Raw genomic sequence first — 22,392 nt, forward strand, 5'->3', positions numbered from 1 at the left:
ATGAGCGCTCGCTCATCCGGCTAGAACAGGTTCCCACTGCCAATAATGTGGCGGATCTGCTCACCAAGCCTTTTAACAAAGCTCGATTCGATGTGCTTGTGGGATTTTAAAAATGATTCGTTTTGAGGATTAAATTTTTGTCTTTGGTTAGATTACTTTAAATTTGCGCATTTTAGTAATTTCATTCTCACCCATGCACAAATTTAGGGGGAGAAATAAACATTCAAAAATCCAAAAACATTAAAAATTCAGAAAAATCAAAAATATTGTCGCTTACAGTTTTGCTTGTAGATGTAGTACTGGGAAGTGATAGTATCATGTGATAACAGGCAATCTGAGTCTACGTAACGTACCCAAAATTAAATTGTCTATGCTCTGTATTTGATGCGCTGGTAGGCACGAAAGATTCTAAAAGGACTTGACTAGGCAGAGTTGAACTTAAGAAATTAATAGACTTGACAAATCCTGACCTAGTTAAATCCGTTTAGCCTGACAATACGACGCTTGGATAGGTTGAGCAGGGAGATAAATATGGGAATCTACTAGTCACATTAAAAGAACCTGTATCTGGAACCGTGGATTAACTTTTCCTCGATGTGCGGATTCTGTCCTTAATTCCGGTATTGATGGGGCGACTGGTGAATTCCGATGAATTAGGTCCGTAGAAAATTGTTTTCTTTCTCTATCTGTCTGTTAGTCATATGTTACCTCCTCTGCATGACTCAAAATCCGACCTGGACTGTAACATATGCAATTCTATTTCTCTGCATCTTCTATCTATGCAATTCTTTCTATCTGTTAGCCATATACTGTCTCCTTTGCGTGACTCACAATCCGACCTGGTACACAGTATATGCACCATTCTACTTCTCAATCCCTCTAAAACTTCAGTTAGTCATATGTTTCACCCTCTGTGTGATTGGAAGAGATCCGACCTGGGTGTATAGCATATGCATTCTAAATCTATCTCCTCTCTCAATAATTGTCTGCTCACCCGATGTAAGGAGTATTCTGGAAGTTCTTGATTACTGGAGCATATCAGGAAGCGGGAACCATGTTCTAGTACAATTAAAATTGAACACTTACAGATTGTCTGTAGATCTCGCTGCTCAATTTAGGTGGACAACAATATCCCTGGTCGTCGTCAGCGAAATGGTCCTTAAGAAATAGTATCTAGGAACATAGGATCACTTTGTCTTAGAACTAATAGTATGTCCTAATTTTGTCACAATTTTTCGTGTTTAAGTGGACCACAATACCGGCGATCGACCAGACAAAGACGTAAAGACAGATTGTACCGACAAGTGGATTAAGGCCGTCTAACAACTTTGATCCCAGTGTCACAAGATAATTTTCAGTGATTTTTTGAGATAAAGTTTGTCTGTGTTTATTCTTATTTTATTTTTATTTTTATTTTTATTTTTATTTTTATTTTTATTTTATCTTTATAATTGTCAAAAATTTAATTTTTAAAATCTTTTAATTCTTAAATTTTAGAAATTATTTTAGTTTATTTTTAGTTTAATTTTAATTTTAATTTTATTTTAATATCCTCAAAAAGTTTTATTTTTGAAAATTTAATCGAAATATTGGACTGTGCCTTACACTGCGTGGGAGACGGGTAAAATTCAAGGAAGGTATAAAAGGTGGAGTTTACTGCTGTAAACCCTTTTCACCTTCCCCTCTCCCTTTACAGCCGCAAGCTCTTTCTCTCTCTACTCTCTCTCATCCAAAATTTTTGTGAAGATTTTGCGAAATCAGTTAGTCCACTTCGAAGGTATGCTAAAACCGACTGGGGAAAAGCTATTTGTTCATCGATCCGACTGAAACTGGAGGAGTAATCGTCGTTTATGTGTTCGTCGGCGTTTACAGTTTGGGGAGGGTTTACGGTTTGGGGAGATTCAAGGACCGTAAACTCCTTTTGGGCTTACGACCGTAAACTCCTCTTGGGTTTACGACCGTAAACTCCTCTGAGTTTATGACCGTAAACTCAGTTTGGACCGTAAACTCAGTTTGGACCGTAAACTCAATGTTGACCACTGTTTGACCGTAAACTCCAATTTTTTTATCAAAATAAATTTTAAGGCCAAAATAAAAATTGATTAATTAAGAAAACTCAAAGCTTTAATTGTTTAAATACTTTGTTTTCTTACTTGGCCTGGTTTAGTGCAGATCAACGGCGAGTCTTAAGTTTGCTGACATGCATAACCTGGCAATTGCGTTGGATGAACCTCCTGTTGCTCATGGAGATTTCAGATCAATGATCTACAGACTAAGAGAATGCTGCCTGGCTTGTACCATCACTGTGAATCCAGTCATTTATCAGAACATTGTCAGGGAGTTCTGGCAGACGGCCAAGATGTCAAAAGACAATGGTGCGATCGCTGTTAAAGCTGTGGTTAAAGGATGCAAGATCATAATCACTGAGCAGTATATCAGAGAAACGTTGTTGATCAATGATCAACCCAATTTTCCTACAGATATTGGGATTGATGATGTTCAAAAGATTCTCAGAAGGATGGGATATGAGGGCATCTACCCTCCCACGGTGAAGAAGCTTCTGCCTCCCTACTAGATATTTTTGGCGCATGTGTTCGTGAGCTGTATCTCGGGGAGGAGATCAGGAGCTGATGAAATCTCTCTCAGGAACACAGGGGCAATCGTTTCACTGGCTGCTGGCATCAAATTCAACTTCTCGAAGTTCATTTTGGATGAGTTCTTGGTAAATATTAACGCCATAAGCCGGCAGACCAGAGATGCATTCTTGCTATATCCGAGATTTATTCAGATGTTCATCGACAACCAATTCCCAGAGATGATCAAAGATGGTGACAAGCTGGATATAAAGTCATTAGGCCCACACACGATTGGTCTCATCAAGCAGAATCGAAAGGGCAAAGTCGTCTTCCAAGGCTTACATCCTCTCGTGAAATTCGGAAAATTTGCTAAAATAGATGAATCTTCCGAATATCATGGAACGTCTGACAAGATGTCTTCTGAGCCCACTTCCTCCGAGAGAGTTGTTTCTGAAGATGTCATCACAGTTTCAGATCATGATGAAGAAGAAACTCCAGCTGCTAATGCTCAAGTAGCTGAGGAACACGAATTGACATCTGTTCAGGTACAAGGAGATTACAATGAGGGGTCTGGAACGGAGACTGATTTGTACGAAGATCTCGACCTCACAGGATTCGATAACGATGAAATTCCTCTTAACTTCGGTAGCAATGAAGATTTCATGACCGGCGTAAACCTCAACACGCTGCTTGAAAATATCAATGAATTTGCTCATCCAACAACGGAGATAAGGGAAAAAGAAGATGTTCTCGAAGCCACGCCTCCTCCTACCAATCCAACGGCGGAAATAGCAATTCCTATGGTGACAGTGTCAGGGATTCCTCCCATTGATATTGTTTTACCTACATCTGAGCCTTTGGAAAGTGATCACCCAACTACACAGGCCTCTCAACCTCCAACGAAAAGACGAAGACTTGACCCTAGACAGGGAATTCTTGACTCGGGTACACTTCAAAGTTTTACAGCTCCACCAACAACAACTCCAGTTATCGTCTCATCTGAACCTATCAGTGAAGGTCCTAGTACCTTCTATGAAGCTGGTGGATCTTCCTTCCCCACGGATTTCTCTCCTCCCATGCCAGAGCATGATGCTGTCTCGGTTAAGTTAGCCAGGCTTTTGGCCAGAGAACAACTCACAACGCCTCCCTCACATGGCAAAGGAATTTCTATTGGGGGTGGCAGCTCAGGAGAAGAGAATCCTTCACTTCTTGGACTCCAGAAAGAGATCGATGCTCTGAATCAGAAAAATATTGATTTAGATCAGAGAAATATTGAGCTGGATATCAAGGTCGCAGACCTTCAGACTGAGAATACAAAGCTCAATATTCAAGTCACCGAACTTATTGAAGACAAAGCTCTGAAGTCGAAGCAAATTACAGACCTTCAGACGCATTTCGGCTTGTTAACCGCCAGCTACTACGATCTTAAGAAGAAGCTGGAAGAAAATTTTGGTGACAAATTCAAGTCATCCGTTGATGAGCCAAAGATTTATCTTCCTGATCAAGATGCTCCCATAGTTCCACAATCTACAAAAACAACCACTGTTGTTAACCGTTTTGAAAAGGAACTGGCTCAGGCTCCGAGTGTAGTGGAGTTGAAACGCGCTAAATTGGCCAAGTCAGCTGAAAAGGGTCAATTACTATTCAAAAGGAGCGCAGATCTTCATGCCCCCTAGGATCAACCACAGATCACCGTTACGGATCTGGGCGAACATCGTTTCAGAGACGTGTATGGTGATAGGTCAGGAATCATCTCGTGGTGAGAAGAAAGAGCGGCAATACTGAATTATACAAAGATGCTCACGATTTTCATTCCTTTACTAGGATTGATATTACGGAGCTGTCTAAAGCTCCTTTCTCAAATCCATCAAACAATCCCAGGGCGACTCAGTTCAAATCTTTTTTGGAAGATCAAGTAGCTAAGGGCTTCCCTTCGATGAAGACTGCTGAGTCTATAATCAAGGTTTACTTTGACATCATTGATCCTAAAACAAGTCAGCCACTACGGTCAGTGATGTGGCCCGCTACTGCTTAAGTTAAGCAGATTCCCGTTCTTCAAAATTATCCAGATGGATCTCTCGCATCCATGCTATATTGGGTGTATGATGAATCCACATCTGCTGTTGTCATCAAGCTTAAAGACAATTGTATCCGCTTGTATGACAAGAGGGATTTGCTTCAATTTGGCAAGTGGGATATTCATCAGCTCATTCATCAGATCGTGGTGGCTGAAGAAATTTTTGAGTCCGCTGCGAAGGAATACACTTCGATGGTTGCTGAGATTATCGAGAAAGAGATGTGGAACGAAGCTATGGGAAAATCCGATGTGCTAGTGGTCGACAAAAGCTGAGTCCAAGCTAGCACCAAACCAAGGGGGAGATTGAAGGGTCCAGTTAATGGTTTGGTCTAGGCTTTCATTGTATTTTGTTCAGTATGAGTCTGTAATTCAGTTTGTGAGCTGTTTATGTGTTTTTGGTCAGAAAGTGTGTTTGCGACCGTAAACAGAGTTTACGGCCGTAAACATGTTTACGACCGTAAACCCAATTTACGGTCGTAAACCCTGTTTGCAGTCCTGTCTAGTATAAATAGCAGAGGTGTAGGTCATTGTGTGGTTGTTGATGCCATTGCGTTTACAGAGTGTTCCATCGAGTTGTACCTGACGTTTTTCTGAATATAAGCGTGTGCAAGCTCGATTTCTTTTCTTCTTCTTCTTCTATTGTGATTGTTTGTCGCTTGACTATTGGTAAAGATCCTTTCTAGGGACTTACAATTTGGTTTTTGGACCATGGTGGTGGTTAGAAAGAGGGATTGTATGACTTAGTTGGGTGTTCATGCTTTTGGTGCAAGCATTAAGAAGTTAATAGTTGAGATCTTGTCTTATTGAGTTGTCTTAATGGATAAAGTTGGAAACTTTATCCACCTAGACGTTGGGAAGGTTTATATCTGAGATTTGGGGTTCATGGGTTTAAGGGTTAAGAGCTTAATCCATTAAGCTGTGAGAGTCAATTCCCACGACGTGGAGACCGGTGTCACCATGAAGTGGTCTATGGGTAGTCACGACGTGGAGATCAACTGGGGCTGACTTTAACCATTGATCGTTGACTTTTTGACCAGTTGACTTCTGGTCAAATTTGGAGAGGTGGTGAGCTATAGTCTAAGATTTACCTTGTGTGCGGTTTAGGAGGATTCGTGTAGCTGATTTTGTGGGACTTTGAGTGGGGGTTTCAGATCTTCATTCAGGTGAGTCTCCTCACTGTACTTTCTTGTGTGGTGGTATATACATGTTGACCAGCTGGGTCTTATATGTTGTTTATGTTATATATGTTACGGAGTTGCTGATAACTCCAGGGCATGCTATTAGCCCATTAGGACTGCTGATAGTCCCCAGGGTTGCTGATAACCCACAGGGCGTGCGGTTAGCCCACTGGGACTGCTGATAGTCCTCAGGGTTGCTGATAACTCATATGGCATGCTGTTAGCCTATTGTACGTGCCATTAGTCCACTGGGCGTGTTGTTAGCCCAATAAGATTGCTGATAATGCCCAAGGTTGCGGATGACTCATACCTGTTTATTTATGTTGTGTTGTATGTGATATTTTAGGGGAAATCACTAAGCTTTGTGTTTACAGTTGTGGATTAACTATTTTTTAGGTACTCATCGGATTGCGAAGAAGGGACTGTACACACACATCAATAGTTTGATGATTCGATATTCCGCATTGTCTCCTTTATAACTCTCGTATCTGAATAATGGTTTATGAACAAATGTTTTGACCTGAATGTAATTTTCTTAAACATGGGTGTTTATTCTATTTTAAAAATGAAAAATTTATTCTGGAATTTGGGATGTTACATTTACATTTTGTTTTAGTTTGATGTCTATTATGTTAGAAAAGAAGTATCCATATAATAGCAATATCATTAAAAATCAAACCATTTTTCACATGCCATCAGTTAACAATTTTTTCAAAGTACAATGTTTTACTAAGAAATTCAAGGTACAGTATATTACTAAGAAAAAAACTGTTAAGTACACTGTTATAATTAACCGTGTGGTTGATTTTCAAAGTATAATGTCCACGTTGAAAGTACAATGCTATGTGAAAAAGGTCTAGTAGGTAAGAAATGTATTATTATGAATATTATTTTAACCCCACGGCTTCTTTTAATCATTATAGTAGGTAAGAAATAAGATCGATGCGATGGTTATTTACATCGTCTTCCATGCTATGTGGACATTGTGATATCATATTACCATATTTTATGTAGTTTGTGGGTCCGAGTGAGTCAGCCTGGTTCCGAATTTTGTAACCCTCATACAAAAAACAAGAGTTTAGAAACATCAGTCCTTGTGATTGCAATAGGATCCAATATACCATTCTTTGACATCATCCATGGTGTTCCTTACTGGTAACTGCTAAGTTAGCATGTAATAGTAAGGAAACACATTAGAAGGCCCACCAACTGGCATAGTGACAAATGGAATAGATGGCATACCTTCATCTTTAATATTCTCTCTTGGGACAATATCAACCAAAAAGTAAAAAACACCAGTCCTTGTGATTGCCGCAACAATATTGTTTTTTTAAATGAATATGAACATTTCACATGTCCTTGCAAACATAAGTGGTGCTTCTGTTGATATCATCCTCACAACTTCATCAACTTTCATGATTTTCTAGGGTAAAATCTCATCTTCATTATAAAATATAAACAACTTAATGAAATTAAAGTATACTCATCTTGTGAAGTGTGCTTTATTTTTGTCCATTCATACAAATTTGAAAAAGAAAAAGGTAAAATATACCTTTGGAACAAATTGTTTCGTTTCGGGCCTGATTCCATCATACACAAAACATTAGCTAAAGGTCGATTTATAAAATAAGGTTGTAAGGAGGCATACATCAGCTCATGGAAATATAGATTTTGGGTGGCTACATGAATGTAAGAGAGCCGACCATCATTGATTGGAGCATGCTGATATTATTGTTGTGATAAAGATGCACTTCACAAGCTAAATCCACCCGATTTACAATATGGGAATCAAAACTAAGATATTATCAGTTGCCTAATATACAAGTTTCAGTATAAAATATAAACAACTTAAAGGAATTAAAATATTCTCAGCTTGTTATTCAACATGCCTTTAAAGCAAACACACTTTCACTTCTAAGAAAATGATGAAAAACACGAAAGTCATAAATCCCTAAAATGCATAGATCTTAAATTTACATATCGATCGTGAATCCAAAATTGCCAAAGCAGTCAAAGCCCCGTCTTGCACCATCTGCTTTGAATTTTGGAAATACAAAATTGATTTTGTCACACCCCCGGCCGGTGGTGAAAACGTCGGGCGGTGGTAACGAGGGGAGATTAGACTGATGCATACATATATATATATATATATATATATATATATATATATATATAAAGAACATAACACAAAGGTTTATTGAAAACATTTCTTTTATTTATTATAAATTATTTTGGGGTTACATTGTTTTAAAAAGACAAGCACACTTCCTAAACAGGACTAAAGACGATAAACAGATGGGACTAAACTCCAACAGTTTCCTTGTAGACTTCCTCCTTCTTGGCACGACTATCCACCTTCTCCTTGAAACGACTATCCTCTACACTCATATCCCTGAAAATACATGTATTTTTGAAAACGTCGACATAATGCTGGCTAGTACATAGGTTTTTAGAGTTTTTGGATTTTATTTGGTTGTATTAGTTTAAGAATCCTTTTTCTTTTAGAAAATTTTTTTCCTAAAGTTTTTATCAACCCTAGCTTACTATCTTTTAGGATATCTAACGATCCTATCTTATTATCTTATTAGGATATATATTTATTAATCCTAATTTACTATCTTTGTATGATATCTAACAATCCTAATGTATTTTATCTACCATTCTAAGGCGTTCCTAATGGTAGTCTGAACTCTAAGGTGATCTAATATATATTACCATGAGCCCCTATAATCGATGTTGTTTGACTAATAATTGTGCCCCGCCGCGACGCTTCATCGGACGTCTAATAGTGAATAATAAGAAAGTTATTCTGTCGGGATTGTAGCTAGCAATCACAGGTGGGGTTGTCAGACCCTGTATAGATCTATACAGATCTTTCTAGCTCTCGCAAGATTAACGATTATAAGTATCTGGGGAATGCCAAATTTAATCAAGGACTTTGGATGAATTAACAACTCACTAACGCATTGACCTAAGGTATCGATCTTTTATCTTTTATCTTTTATCTAAATCCTTCATAGGGATTTCCTATAACCATCACAATATAAATCTTTTATCTTATATTTGATAATTATATCTTTTGATCTCATAATTTTGTATATAATATGTATATATTCCATTTTGCGGTACATATCTATATACTCTAATTATGGTTATTTGAAAACAAGATATTTGGGCAAAGTAACAACTAAGTATGGTGCATATCCCTAAATTTGAGCAACATAACTTCTAGGTACTATGTTATCCTAGGGATTTGTCCATTATAACATATAGGTATTATCTCTTCCTAGACTATCAGACATCATACCTATTAGGTATAATATCATAACTTATAACTAGGCATAGTCTCCTTAGCTACATTATCCTAAGGCTTTAAGCTTTATAAAATGATTTGATATTTATAACTATAAATATATTTTGATAAAACAATTTGATAAACATGCATTCCCCCATAAAACATTTAAAACAGTAAAATAGGGGTCGTGTACTCACCCTAGTCGCACGAAACCTTTGATGTAGTGTTGAATCGAGCTCGGGACTTCGGGAATCACTCCAAATGGAAGCTACTTCGAGATTGAGAGAGAAAGCGAGATTTCTGAGGGTGTGTGAAACTGTAATGGCACAACCCCTATTTATAGTCGAGTTTTGGAGGTGCGCGTCGGGCAAATATATGCGCACGCCGTACGTGACAATCGTGGCTCTATACGGAAGTTTCCACGTGTCACTCCCCCACTCGGCCACGTCTCTCGCAATCTAATCGAATCTGGTGTTAGGTGTGTGGCGTGCGGAGACGCGCACTTGGCGCGCATGAAAAGTTTTGTAAAATCATAACTTTTTTGTGTGAGTTCCGATCTAATCCCTCTATACATCCATGTGATGATCTCAATGGGTACTACAATCACATTTAGGTTGTTTTGGCTAGTTTTGACTTTCATTTTCATGCCTAATGGGGTTAAAATAGTAAACAATTTTTACAAAAGTCATATTTCTCTTATACGGATCCCATTTTCGTCAAACTTTTAAAGTTTATATCTCAAGGAGTACTACGAAACTTCTTTTTGTACTTTTAGTCAAAACTCAACCAATTTCTAAATACCGTTTTGACGTAATTAATTTTAATTACGCGGTTGATTTCTATTTTTATAAAATCCATAACTCTTAGTTTTAGAGTCGGATTTTTACGAATATTATATCCTTGAGATCACGTTAACGAGTACTCTCCAATATTTTAACGATCTTGGAAAACATAATAACTTTTCAGATGCTAATTTTTAAGCCTAATGGACGTTTTTAACAAATAAATGTAATGGCACATTTGATTCTTATTATCTCAAAAATCAAATATTACAATACTAAGATGTTACATCTATTTTCCTACTCTTTCCTAATGGCGATCAGTGACAGAAACCTCTTAGTTGTCACAGTCTCCCCCGGTTTAGGAAATTTCATCCCAAAATTTTATCTTGTCGTCGGGCTTCCTTCGAACAAGTGAGGGTACTTGTCCTTCATTTGGTCTTCTCATTCCCATTTATACTCTGGTCCTCGCTTAGAGTTCCATCTCACCTTGACAATGGGAATCCGACTTTGCTAGAGTCGTTTGACCTCTCTGTCCATTATTTTGATTGGCTCTTCGATGAAGTTCAGTTCGAGGTTAATCCGAATTTCATCAAGTGGAATGACGAGCATATAGTCGGAAAGGCACTTCTTAAGATTTGACACATGGAAAACGTCGTGCACGTTATTAAGCTCTTGGGGCAACCTAAGTCGACACGCAACTGGACCTATCCTTTTGAGGATTTCGAATGGTCCAATGTACCTCAGATTTAGTTTACCCTGCTTCCCGACTCTTATAACTCCTTTCCAAGGAGATACTTTGAGCATCACCCTGCCTCCAACTTGGAACTCCAGGGGTTTACACCTCACGTTAGGGTAACTCTTTTGACGATTATGTGTTGTATTTATGCGTTCTCTTATCTGCACTATCTTTTCAGTCATCTCGTGGATAACCTATGGGCCTGTTCGTAGGGTATCCCCTACAAATTTCTTGGTCAGTTGGGTATCGCCAACTTCTGTCCAACAAATGGGAGATCGACATTTCCGGTCGTATAGTGCTTCGAATGGTGGTGCTTTGATGCTCGTGTGATAACTATTATTATATGAGAACTCAACCAGAGGAATGTGAGTATCCCATACACTTCCAAAATCCATCACACATGCTCTGAGCATGTCTTCCAACATTTGGATGGTCCTTTCACTTTGGCCATCAGTATGCGGATGATAAGCTATACTCATATTTAGGCGTGTACCAAGGGACTTTTGCAAACTCTACCAGAAGCGAGAGGTAAACCTACTATCTATGTTAGAGATAATGGATAAGGGTAACCCATGCAATCTAAAGATCTCTCTAAGTTATGTTCTGGTCAACTTCTCCATCTTATCCGTCTCTTTTATCGGTATGAAGTGGGCAGACTTGGTTAATCTATCGAAAACTACCCATATAGTGTCATAACCAACAATAGTCTTTCGTAATTTTGTAACAAAGTCCATTGCGATTTGCTCCCACTTCCATTCATGAATCTTTGGCTGCTGCAACAATCCCGAGGGCTGTTGATGTTCTGCCTTGACCTTGGAACATGTTAGGCATTTACCTACGTAGGTCGCAATCCCAGGCTTCATGTTTGGCCACCAATAAAGGGCCTTTAGGTCTAGATACATATTTTCTGATCCATGATGAATGGAATATCTAGTTCTATGGGCCTCAGTTAGAACTAGTTCCTTGACTTCTCCATATTTTGGAACCCATACTCGGTTCATGAAATATCTCATTCCATCATCTTTAATTTCGTGTTGTCTTTCCATCCCTCCGAGGCCTTCTTATTTAACGTTTCCTTCCATTAAATCCTCGATTGAGCACTCCTAATATGTGAGATTATATTTTACTGAATAGTCACCGTGAGTGCTTTAAATCTACGAGGTTTAACTCGTTCTTTACGGCTCAAAGCGTCAGCTACAACGTTAGTCGTTCCTGGGTGGTAACGAATCTCACAATCATGGTCATTTAACAACTCTAACCATCTTCTTTGTCTCATGTTGAGCTCTTTATGATCGAAGATGTGCTGTAGACTCTTGTGATCCGTGTATACTACACACTTCGTTCCGTAAAGTTAATGATGCCAAATCTTCAGGGCAAAAACTACCGCTACCAACTCTAGGTCGTGGGTGGTGTAGTTGCTCTCATGCACCTTAAGTTGTCTTGAGGCGTAGGCTATGACCTTATCCCTTTTCATCAACACGCATCCCAACCCCTTATGCGAAGCATCATAATATACTACGAAGTCATCATTGCCTTCTGGAAGGGATAATATCGGTGCACTACACAACATTTCCTTCAGCTTTTGGAAAGCTATTTCTTGATGGTCTCCCCAAACGAATTTTACTTCCTTTTGGGTTAATGTTGTGAGGTGTTTGGATATACAAGAGAAATTTTCTATAATTCTCCGGTAATAGCCAACCAGTCCTAAAAATTAATGCACCCATGTTGGCGTTTTGGGCGTTTCCCAATTCTTTACCGCTTGTATCTTGGAAGGGTCGACATGAATTCCTATGTTGCTTACTACATGCCCAAGAAAGTGTACTTCTCTTATCCAAAAATCTCACTTAGAGAATTTTGCATAAAAAAATTCTTTCCTTAATAGCTCTAGGATCACTTGAAGGTGTTTTCCATGCTCTTCCTTGGTTTGTGAGTATACTAGGATATCGTCGATGAATACAATCATGAATTTATCCATGTTGAGCTTGCACACACGATTCATAAGATCCATAAAGACGATTGGGGCATTGGTCAATCCAAAGGGCATGATCAAGAACTCATAATGACCATAGCGTGTCCTGAATGCAGTCTTTGGAATGTCCTCTTCTATGACTCGAAGTTGATGATATCCCGATCTCAAGTCTATCTTAGAGAAGTAATCGGATCCTTGCAATTGATCGAAGTGTTCGTCTATTCGGGGTAGTGGATATCTATTCTTAATGGTCAACTTATTTAGCTCTCTATAGTCTATGCACATTCGAAAAGCTTCGTCCTTCTTCTTGACAAATAGAAACAGTGCTCCATTAGGCGAAAAGCTTGGTCTAATGAAACCCTTATCAAAAATTTCTTGTAGTTGTCTGGAGAGCTCTTTCATATTCGAGGGCTCCAATCTATAAGGAGACTTCGCTACGGGGGCAACTCTTGGAACTAGATCGATTCAAAACTCTACTTGTCGAGCTGGCGGTAGACCTGGTAGATCTTTAGGGAATACATCAGGGAAATAGCACACCTGAGGTAATTCCTCGATCTTTTTCTTCTTATTGTCTTTCCTATCCACAATATGAGCTAAGAAGGCGAGATACTTTTTCTGCAAGTATTTTCTAGCCTTCATGCATGAGATGATCCTAAGGTTTCTACCAAGTTTGTCGTCGTAGATGATTAGGGTTTCTCTGTTTGGTAGGGGTAGACGTAAGGCTTTCTTAAAGCATAACACCTCGATGTGGTTAGAGGATAACCAGTCCATAGCGATGTTGACGTCGAAACTTCCAATGACCATTGGCATAAAGTCGATGAGAAAAGTATGATTATCTAACGCTAAGGCACAGTTCCTTAGTATTTCTCTAACACTACCCACTTGACCGTTAGCCCTTTCTACCGTATAGGCTTCCCTAAGTTTATTAGAGGGGTGATCTAACAATTTCCTAAATTTGGGAGTAATATAGCTTCTATCGGCGCCGGTGTCAAAAAGTATATTTGTATATAAATTATTGATTAGGAACGTACCCATCACCATCGTCGGATCTTGGACGGCCTCTCTTGCTCCTATGACAAATGCTCTGTCTCTAACATTATCTCTCTGACCTTTCAACTTTGGACAATCCCTCCTGATATGTTCAATCTCCTTACACTCATAGCACGCTCAGCTATCTACGGTTGCGGTTCATCGATTGGGCGGGGTCTGTTGGCAAGATGAATGTTCTTACCGTAGTTGGTACAGACCCAACATGCTCCATTATGACGAAACCCACACTCATTTCATCTAGGGATACCTCCAGAGGTAGTCCCCATCGAGGGTGTTGAAACTGCAAACACTTGAATAACTTCCCGCTTCTTCTCTGTTGGTTGCCTACCCTTCCTTTTGGACTCCTTGACAAACTTCCTCTTTCTACCCTCCACCTTCGGACGGCCAACCTTCTGAACCATCATTGCACGATGAACCTCTTGATGGGCTAGACTGAAGGCTAGTCTCTTGGTGTTGTTGAAGGTAGTTGGCTTTGAGGCAGTGACTAAGCCTTGGATAGGTTGAGGCAAACCCCAAATATACCTTTCTATCTTCTTCTCTTCCAGGGTAACCATCCCGGGATATAAGGTGCCAAGGTCATTGAAACGGATTGTATATGTGGCAATATTAGCTTCCTGCACCGTGAGATTCCACAGCTCCTGCTCCAGCTTCTGCATCTCTTCGCATGGATAGTATTCTCCAATCATGAGTTGCTTCAACTCATTCCAAGACATGGCATTTTCTACGTTAATGCCCATGGTCTTAGTGTAACTTCTCCACAGCTTAAAGTTGCATCTTCCAGGGTGCAATTGACGAACTTGACTTTACAGTCCTCTGGACAGAAGCTTATCTCGAAAACAGACTCCATATTTTCCATCCACCTAGGCCTTCGTTTCCATAAAAGGGTTTTGGCTTACACTTCATAAAATCTTTATATGAACAGACTCTAGTTGGACCTCGATTATCTCCTTGTGAACTCTCGCCTCCATTCCCTCCTAATCCGAAGTTCCTAGGGGTTTCTAAGCTTGCTATGGTGTTAGATACACGTTGGGCCACTAGTGCCTCGATCGCGACTGAGCTCATAGGCTCGGGATTAGTTTCGGGTTGACCTGGGTTCCCTATAGTGCGAGGCATGATACTAAATTTAAGGCATATGTTAGTTGTTATTTCGAGTTTTACTTTGATATTTTAGTTAGAAGAGTTAACTATATCAAAAAAAATCAAATAAGCAACAATAAACATTAAGATCACATAGTTTTCATTAACTTTTCACAAACTTTTTACATCAGATTTTCAAGAACAAAAGAGTGTACAATAGTGTGGTTTGAGCAGGAATAGTATCTATTTTACACTATATACATAACGGTTTCCTATTATCGGCTACTCTACTATTCCCTCCCTCAAACCTAAAAAATCACAGTCTCTTGCTTCCCTAGGCTAGAACTATCTACCATAACCCAAAATAGACTAATATACATGCCACTATCTAAGCTAAATGATGTTGGAGGCAACCAATCATGACCTACATAGTGGCCACTCCTATCTCAAATACCAACAACCTCAACTCTGTCTTTCTCACTCGCTGCTCGAGACTCTCAATCACAGTCTACTGGTACTGTACTAGAGAATGAGTCTCATCCATATGATCATAGGCGTGGAAAATCCTTATCTCATCGTAATCTCTCCCCTGCTCTAATCCCCTAACTCTACCAGATAACATCCTGACATCCCTCCTCAACGAGTCGTGATTCTCTTCCCTTTGATGTATGCAATCCTCATGTCAACTAACACCGGGATCGCACGATCTGTGGGATCCTCTGGAATGCAATCGCATCTCGGCACCTGGGACGAATCTTTAATATCATAAAAACCAATACTATACTACTGGATCCACTTGTCTACCTGGGGTGTCCACTTGTGGGTGGGGTTTGATGGATTCGGGGATGATGGTGGTGAGGCTTCCCTCTTGCGGGATGGGATAAGAATGGATTTTATGGGGGTAGTAATAATCTTGTGTCCTGGGGTATGAATACTGAGAGAGGATGGGGGAAGTGGGGCAACCGTCTCTGGGTATGAATCTGACTCAGTAGCGTCCTCCTTCCGAGTCTCTTCATGATCTTGGTAGGAAGACAAATCTGGGTAGGGCGAACAGTTTGCAGGTACTCCACCGATATCATCACAAGGCTGCTCCTCCTTACTGGGTTCTTCCTCATCTTCAAATGGCTCCTTGCCAGCTGATACTGGAGTAGGCGGCAGGGGCATCGTTGGATCGTAATCGATCTCGGTCTTGAGCGTGCGTGGCACCATCTGATCTTCCTCCGGATAAGGATGCGACACCCAGTCCAATATGTTCTCCATATCGTCTCGATTCCTACATAAGACTTCAAACAGGTAGATGTTTATGAGAAATAATATATAATACATATAATTTCCTATTATAGTGTGTGTGTGTGTGTGTCTATATATATATATATATATATATATATATATATATATATATATATATATATATATATATATAGTACCGTATCTTAGGTAACTTTCTATATGGGTAGTATTTTGTATGCTTGTCTTTATTTCAGATATCCTTGTGGTGTACCATCCTCTTGCACTAGGTCTTGATCTAAGGCTCTAGTCTTCAGGAAGTCGATCTATGCTATTGATCCAAAGATCCTCTAGTCGTAGGTCTCGTCCTAATCTCCTAACTAGGCGTACTAAACTACTGATCCATAAATCCTTAAGGGTTTAGATTGTCAACTACGACATCCAGGTTTAGGCATGCATCGTTTGGACCATAATAAAACTTAGTTGTACATTCTAGATCTAGTTGTGGTATGGCCACAGTACTAGACTAACCCTAGGATTTGTTTTTGACTTAAAATCATAAGTTGTGATTTGAATGGATAGTTTTATGATATACGAGTGTATTTGTAAAAGTTGATATAACTCTTTATCAGATTAGTGTATGATTAGGGTATTTTATTAATTCTATGTTTGTGTGCCTCAACAATACAAGGATCGACTAGGTAGGAAAAGTCGGAGGGCAGGACCATTTTGGCATATAGGCTTTCTGAAATCCAGCAACCCAAACAACATATTTTTCTAGCATAGGCACCTCTCCCATAAGTAGTCTATCCGTACATTAATTAATAATAATACTTTTATTAGGTTTACTAGTTCAGAGTTTTATGCCCTAGGTTATAGTCTTAGTTCCTAAGGAATTACTAGTTCGCTATAACCTGTAGCTCTGATACCAATCTGTCACACCCCTAGCCGGCGGGGGTGTGACAGATAGGGCCGAGGCATATAGATATATAAAGAACATAACACAAAGGTTTATTGCAAACATTTATTTTATTTATTATAAATTATTCTGGGGTTACATTTTTTGAAGAAGACAAGCACGTTTCCTAAACAGGACTAAAGATGATGAACAGACGATACTAAACTCCAACAGCTTCCTTGTAGACTTCCTCCTTCTTGACACGACTATCCTCCTTCTCATTGAAACAACTATCCTCTACACCCATCTCCCTAAGAATACATGTATTTTTGAAAACGTCAACATAATGTTTGTGAGTGCACAAGTTATTAGAGTTTTCGGCTTTTATTTGGTTGTATTAGTTTCAGAATATTTTTTTTTCAGAAAAACCATTCCTAAAGTATTTTATCAACCCTAGCTTACTATCTTTTAGGATATCTAACGGTCCTATCTTATTATCTTATTAGGATATATTTATTAATCCTAATGTACTATCTTTGTAGGATATCTAACGATCCTAACGTATTTTATCTACCATTCTAAGGCATCCATAATGGTAGTCTGAACTCTAACGTGATCTAATGTATTACCATGAGCTCCCATAATCGACGTTGTTTGACTAATAATGTGCCCCACCACGACGCTTCATCGGACGTCGAATAGTGAATAATAAGAAAGTTATCCTGCGGGGATTGTAGCTAGCAATTGGAGGTGGGGTTGTCAGACCCTGTATTGATTAAATTTGACATTCCCCGTATACAATCAAAAAAGGAAACTCAATAGGAACTAAGGCATCACATAATCAGACAATTATACCATGCAATTCCTGATGATCCCTAGCCTATCACTAGCATAATGTTCTATCAAATCACAACATAAGATAATTGTATGGTATTTTGGGGTCTACTTACTGGCTCCAACTGATCGTACACTTCGCACCCTCCTCTTTTTTATTTTGAAAACCATTTTGAAAATATTTTCCTTAGTTTGAGACTGGATTCACACGAGTGTTCCTCCAATTCACTCAAACCAAGGCTCTGATACCAACTTGTAACATCCATAAAATTTCACAAAAATTTAAAACTTTTTAAGATATTCAAAAGCCATTAAATATTACAAATGTTTCCAAAATAGTTCAAATCAGAGTATCCTAGAAAACAAGTCATAACATGTGAGGAAGTGTACGGTCACGCCTTCGCCTTCCCGCGGTCATCTGAAGTACCTGAAACAATAATCAATAAATGTAAGCTCGAAGGCTTAGTGAGTTACCCCTAAAATACCCATACACAACATTACACATATAACAACAAACAACATACTATGGGTCCAATCAACCATCGGGTTGGAATACCCCAGGCCCTCAACCATCGGGTTGGAATGCCAACATACTATGGGTCCAATCAACCATAGGGTTGGAATACCCCAGGCCCTCAACCATTGGGTTGGAATGCCAACATACTATGGGTCCAATCATCCTCGGGATGGAATACCCTCGGCCCACAACCATCAGGTTGGAATGCCCACATATTACGAGTCCAATCATCCTCGGGATGGAATACTCTCGGCCCACAACCATCGGGTTGGAATGCCCACATACTACGGGTCCAATCATCCTCGGGATGGAATACTCTCACTACCAATCAAACATGTGCACCTATATGAAATAATCATATAACAGTCTATAGAGACAACATACTAGGGTCCAATCATCCTCAGGATGGAATACCCTCAACTACCAATCAAACATGTTCACATATAACATGCAATCACATAACAGTCTACAGACAATCAAGCAGATCTAGCAGATCCCTAAGCATAGCATCATCCTATTTACCAGGATACAAGTCTAACAGATCATAACGGTACACAACCATAAGATAACCAGGATAACAATCCAAAGGGCCGACCTTGGTGCCTTAGACCCTTGAGTATAGTGAGGAGAACTCACCTCACACTGCTGAAGTACCGCGGACAAAACCCTAGCTGTTGGATGACAGATTCCCGAACCGTCAACATCAAAACAACACCCAATTAATAATTGGGTTCCAATACATAACCACAAGTCCATGCTTGGGGTAAAAATACTACTTTACCCCCAACCTATCTTGATTCAAGCCCAAGGCCCAAACTCACACTCCAAAGGCCCAAAAGTCAACCAATGGACCAAAGCCCAACATATGGCCCAATTTTCCAAATTGGGCCCAAACCCCTCACATGGTCTTACCTTAAGGACCAACCATTTATTCTAGTCCAAACACTTGGCATTCCAATTGTCCAATATCTCATAATCATCAAGGCCCAATTATGGCCTATCTATGGCCTAATTTTCCAAATTGGGCCCAAACCTCTCACATGGGCCTTACCCTAAAGCTCATCCAAATATTCTAGTCCATATACTTGTTCTTGGATGGCCCATCATTAGCCCAATCACCAAAGCCCAATAGAAAGGCCCAACTCAAGGCCCAAGCAAAATTAGGGTTTTCACAGAAAATGACAATTAGGGTTAAGTGTTCTTACTTAACCCATTAAGGACTTAATCCATTAAGTCCATCATTCTACTAGGTAAATCATACGGTGCGATCGGGTGTAACTCATAATTCAATTCCAATGGCCAAAAATGCGGGTTCCGATAATTCCAAACCAACAATCCACAATCAGGGTTTTCTAAACCCTAATTATGGTTCCCAACCCAATCACAACCCAATTAGTCCAGTGGTTAGATTTTTAGGTTAATTAATGTTTCGTTAGGTCAACTAGGGTTTCCTTTGGTCAATTAGGGTTTTATTAGGTCGAGCACCACCCACTGCCACCTCGGGCGGTGGTGGTCGACGGCGGCACCCGGCGGCAGCCGCCACCTCACGGTGGTGGTTATGGTTCTAGTCCAATCATGTACAAGCATCCCAAAATCAATCTAAACACATGCAAAGCACAGCACCACCTAACATGGCGGCTGGTGTCGGCTGATGGCGGCAGCCACTACCTTATGGTGGTGGTTATGAATTTCCTTGATTATTCTAGTCACTAATTACAATTATACAACACAATATCCAAAAATAAACACACACACAATAAGATACACACACACAACTACCCTTGTGGTGGCCAACGGTGGTACAAGGTGGCAGCCACCATGGCTGGCGGCCGTGGTGGTTATCTTCTCAGTTTCCGGCCAACAAACGACCACACACACATGTTTTCTGTTTGCAAAATGGACCCAGCCACCCACCTGGTGGCGTATGGCGACGACAGCGACCTGAGATGGCGGCAACAACGACGCTTACGGCGGCAACAATGTAACAGTGGAAGAAAAAGTGGCGGACGGCGACGGGAACGGAAACAGTCGACGTCGTTAACTGGTTGATGGCTCACCACGGCGACCAAGACGTTGGCTGGAAACGGCAGTCGTGGTGTCCGACGATGGCGTCGACTTCGTGGAAGCAATGCAACGGCGACAGCGACTCCAGTCGTTCACGACCCACTCATCGGTGTTCATAGCTTCCATTTGGTCTTCGGCGGTTCTCTATCGGCCGTTCAGGACATCCGGCAGTGGTGATGGCGTTCCGATGGCGAAGCTGCAGGTGGCATGGTGGCGGCGACTGGAGGATGGGAGTAGTGAGGGTGACGACTGGTGTTTAGCATTAGGGTTAGGGTTACCGAGAGGGTGACAGGTTTATATACCCGGTCCCCATGAAACTTCACTCCTTAATGACAACATTAGTCCCTCCCTTCTGAAATAATTTCGAATAAGCTCCAATACTTACCCATTATACCCCTGCTCCCATAATTCCTTTCATAATAGGTCCAATAGTTACCAAACAGCCCCTCCTCTACAAATTATTTTCAAATGAAGTCCATATATATTACCATTCAGCCCCTTAGCCTCCAAAATCTCTTCAAATTAAGTCCCAATAATTTACCAAGCAGTCCCTGCCTTCATAAATATTTACAAAACCAATCCGGAACTTACACTTTTAACCCCCAACTTCTAAAATTATGACAGTTAACTCCTCGAAACCTACACCTTGCTAAATTATTATTGATTTTAGGGCTACTATTCATTCATTAATTTGTCTATTTATTTATTTAATAAACGGGGTGTTACATTCACCATCGTAGAGACTGTTTGGAAAAGGGAAAGGAAGAAGACAAACAAACTAATCTTTCATAGGGAGGACACCATTTCCAACACCCAAACCTTAGCAGGAGAAGAACACTTAGGCAATTGAAGCCGATGACACATGCAAGCAATAGAAATCAGCTCCAAACCAGCCGTCGACAACCGATGAACCCAACTAACATAAAGAAAACCGGAAACCGTCCATCACAATACCTGAAACTGTTCATAAACGCTATTCATATTAATATGTATATAATTTGAAATTAATTTATCTTGAAAACATAACGTAGCTCCTCAACATTATACGATATCATATCATTTTTTTAATTATTTGCCCACTTTCTTTTTCTTTCTCTTATCCTTGATCTTAGATTTGTATTTCATATCCTCTAGCCTAGCAACTTCGGCATGAATATAATTGTATGTATATTTCCATATAAATTAATCTTTATGGACACATAATAAATAGTTTATAATAAAACAAACAAATGTAAAAAAAAAAAAACGTTTTATGAAAATAATTCTTGTTGCTTACATCTAAATCGTCTACAACCAACGGATCAATGGTTTGACCAACATGACGTTCTATAAATCCACGTTCCCAATGCAAATAATACATACATACATACAATATCCTCATCTAATATTTAATTAAACATTAAATAACTCAAGTAATCAATAATAATCAAAAGGAGTAGATGTAAGAAAACACAACGTATTAAAATCAGTATTAACATCCTCATCTATCCATGTAACACTCTCAAACCGTAACTATAGATATGAGAAAACTCATCACGTCCAAAACGCAACACGTGTCCTCCAACTTGAAACCGTTGTCGCCATGGGTAAGGTGGAGAACTGAAATGAGCATTACATGGATCAATAGCCTTCCTATTCGTATTTTGAATATCTAACACGAGCCAAAACATGAAGTCCTAAATATGTATGAGTTGGAGAATGAGACAAATTCTTCTTTATTTCGTACATAAAATGCACATTTACCTTGATGAATAATAGATAACTCTTATTCAATTGACATTTTAGAGAATCTAGCTAGATATTGAAACATTTGCATATATACAATGACAACCACAAATACATTTTCAAACACTTGCATAAACACCTTCAAAAGAGTGCACAACCAGTGGCGGACCTTAGTGGGGCATTTGGGGTCCCGGGCCACTGCTCGATTTCCGGCACGCAGTGTAATTTTTTTTTTTTTTTCTATTAGGTGCACCCGCTTGAAGTACGATGGACACCCCTACTAAAACAGTCTACGTCCGCCACTGTGCACAACATGTCCCTGTTGTTATACGCTCGTGAGTCGTGAATGTGTTCATCAATCGTGTCGATGAGTGGTCTTTATAGACT

At 39.7% G+C, this 22,392-nt stretch overlaps 1 protein-coding gene across 1 annotated transcript; it reads right to left on the reverse strand.

The window, feature by feature from the left end:
- Positions 1-13,078: 13,078 nt before the first annotated feature.
- Positions 13,079-13,654, reverse strand: LOC145111377 (uncharacterized). The gene has a single exon (XM_079047660.1). It carries the CDS (start codon positions 13,652-13,654, stop codon positions 13,079-13,081), a length of 576 nt encoding a protein of 191 aa, XP_078903786.1.
- Positions 13,655-22,392: the final 8,738 nt, after the last annotated feature.

This window comes from Lactuca virosa, chromosome 5 (genome assembly GCF_052849685.1).
Source record: "Lactuca virosa cultivar CGN04683 chromosome 5, Lactuca_virosa_CGN04683_v6, whole genome shotgun sequence".
Lineage (NCBI taxonomy): Eukaryota > Viridiplantae > Streptophyta > Magnoliopsida > Asterales > Asteraceae > Lactuca > Lactuca virosa.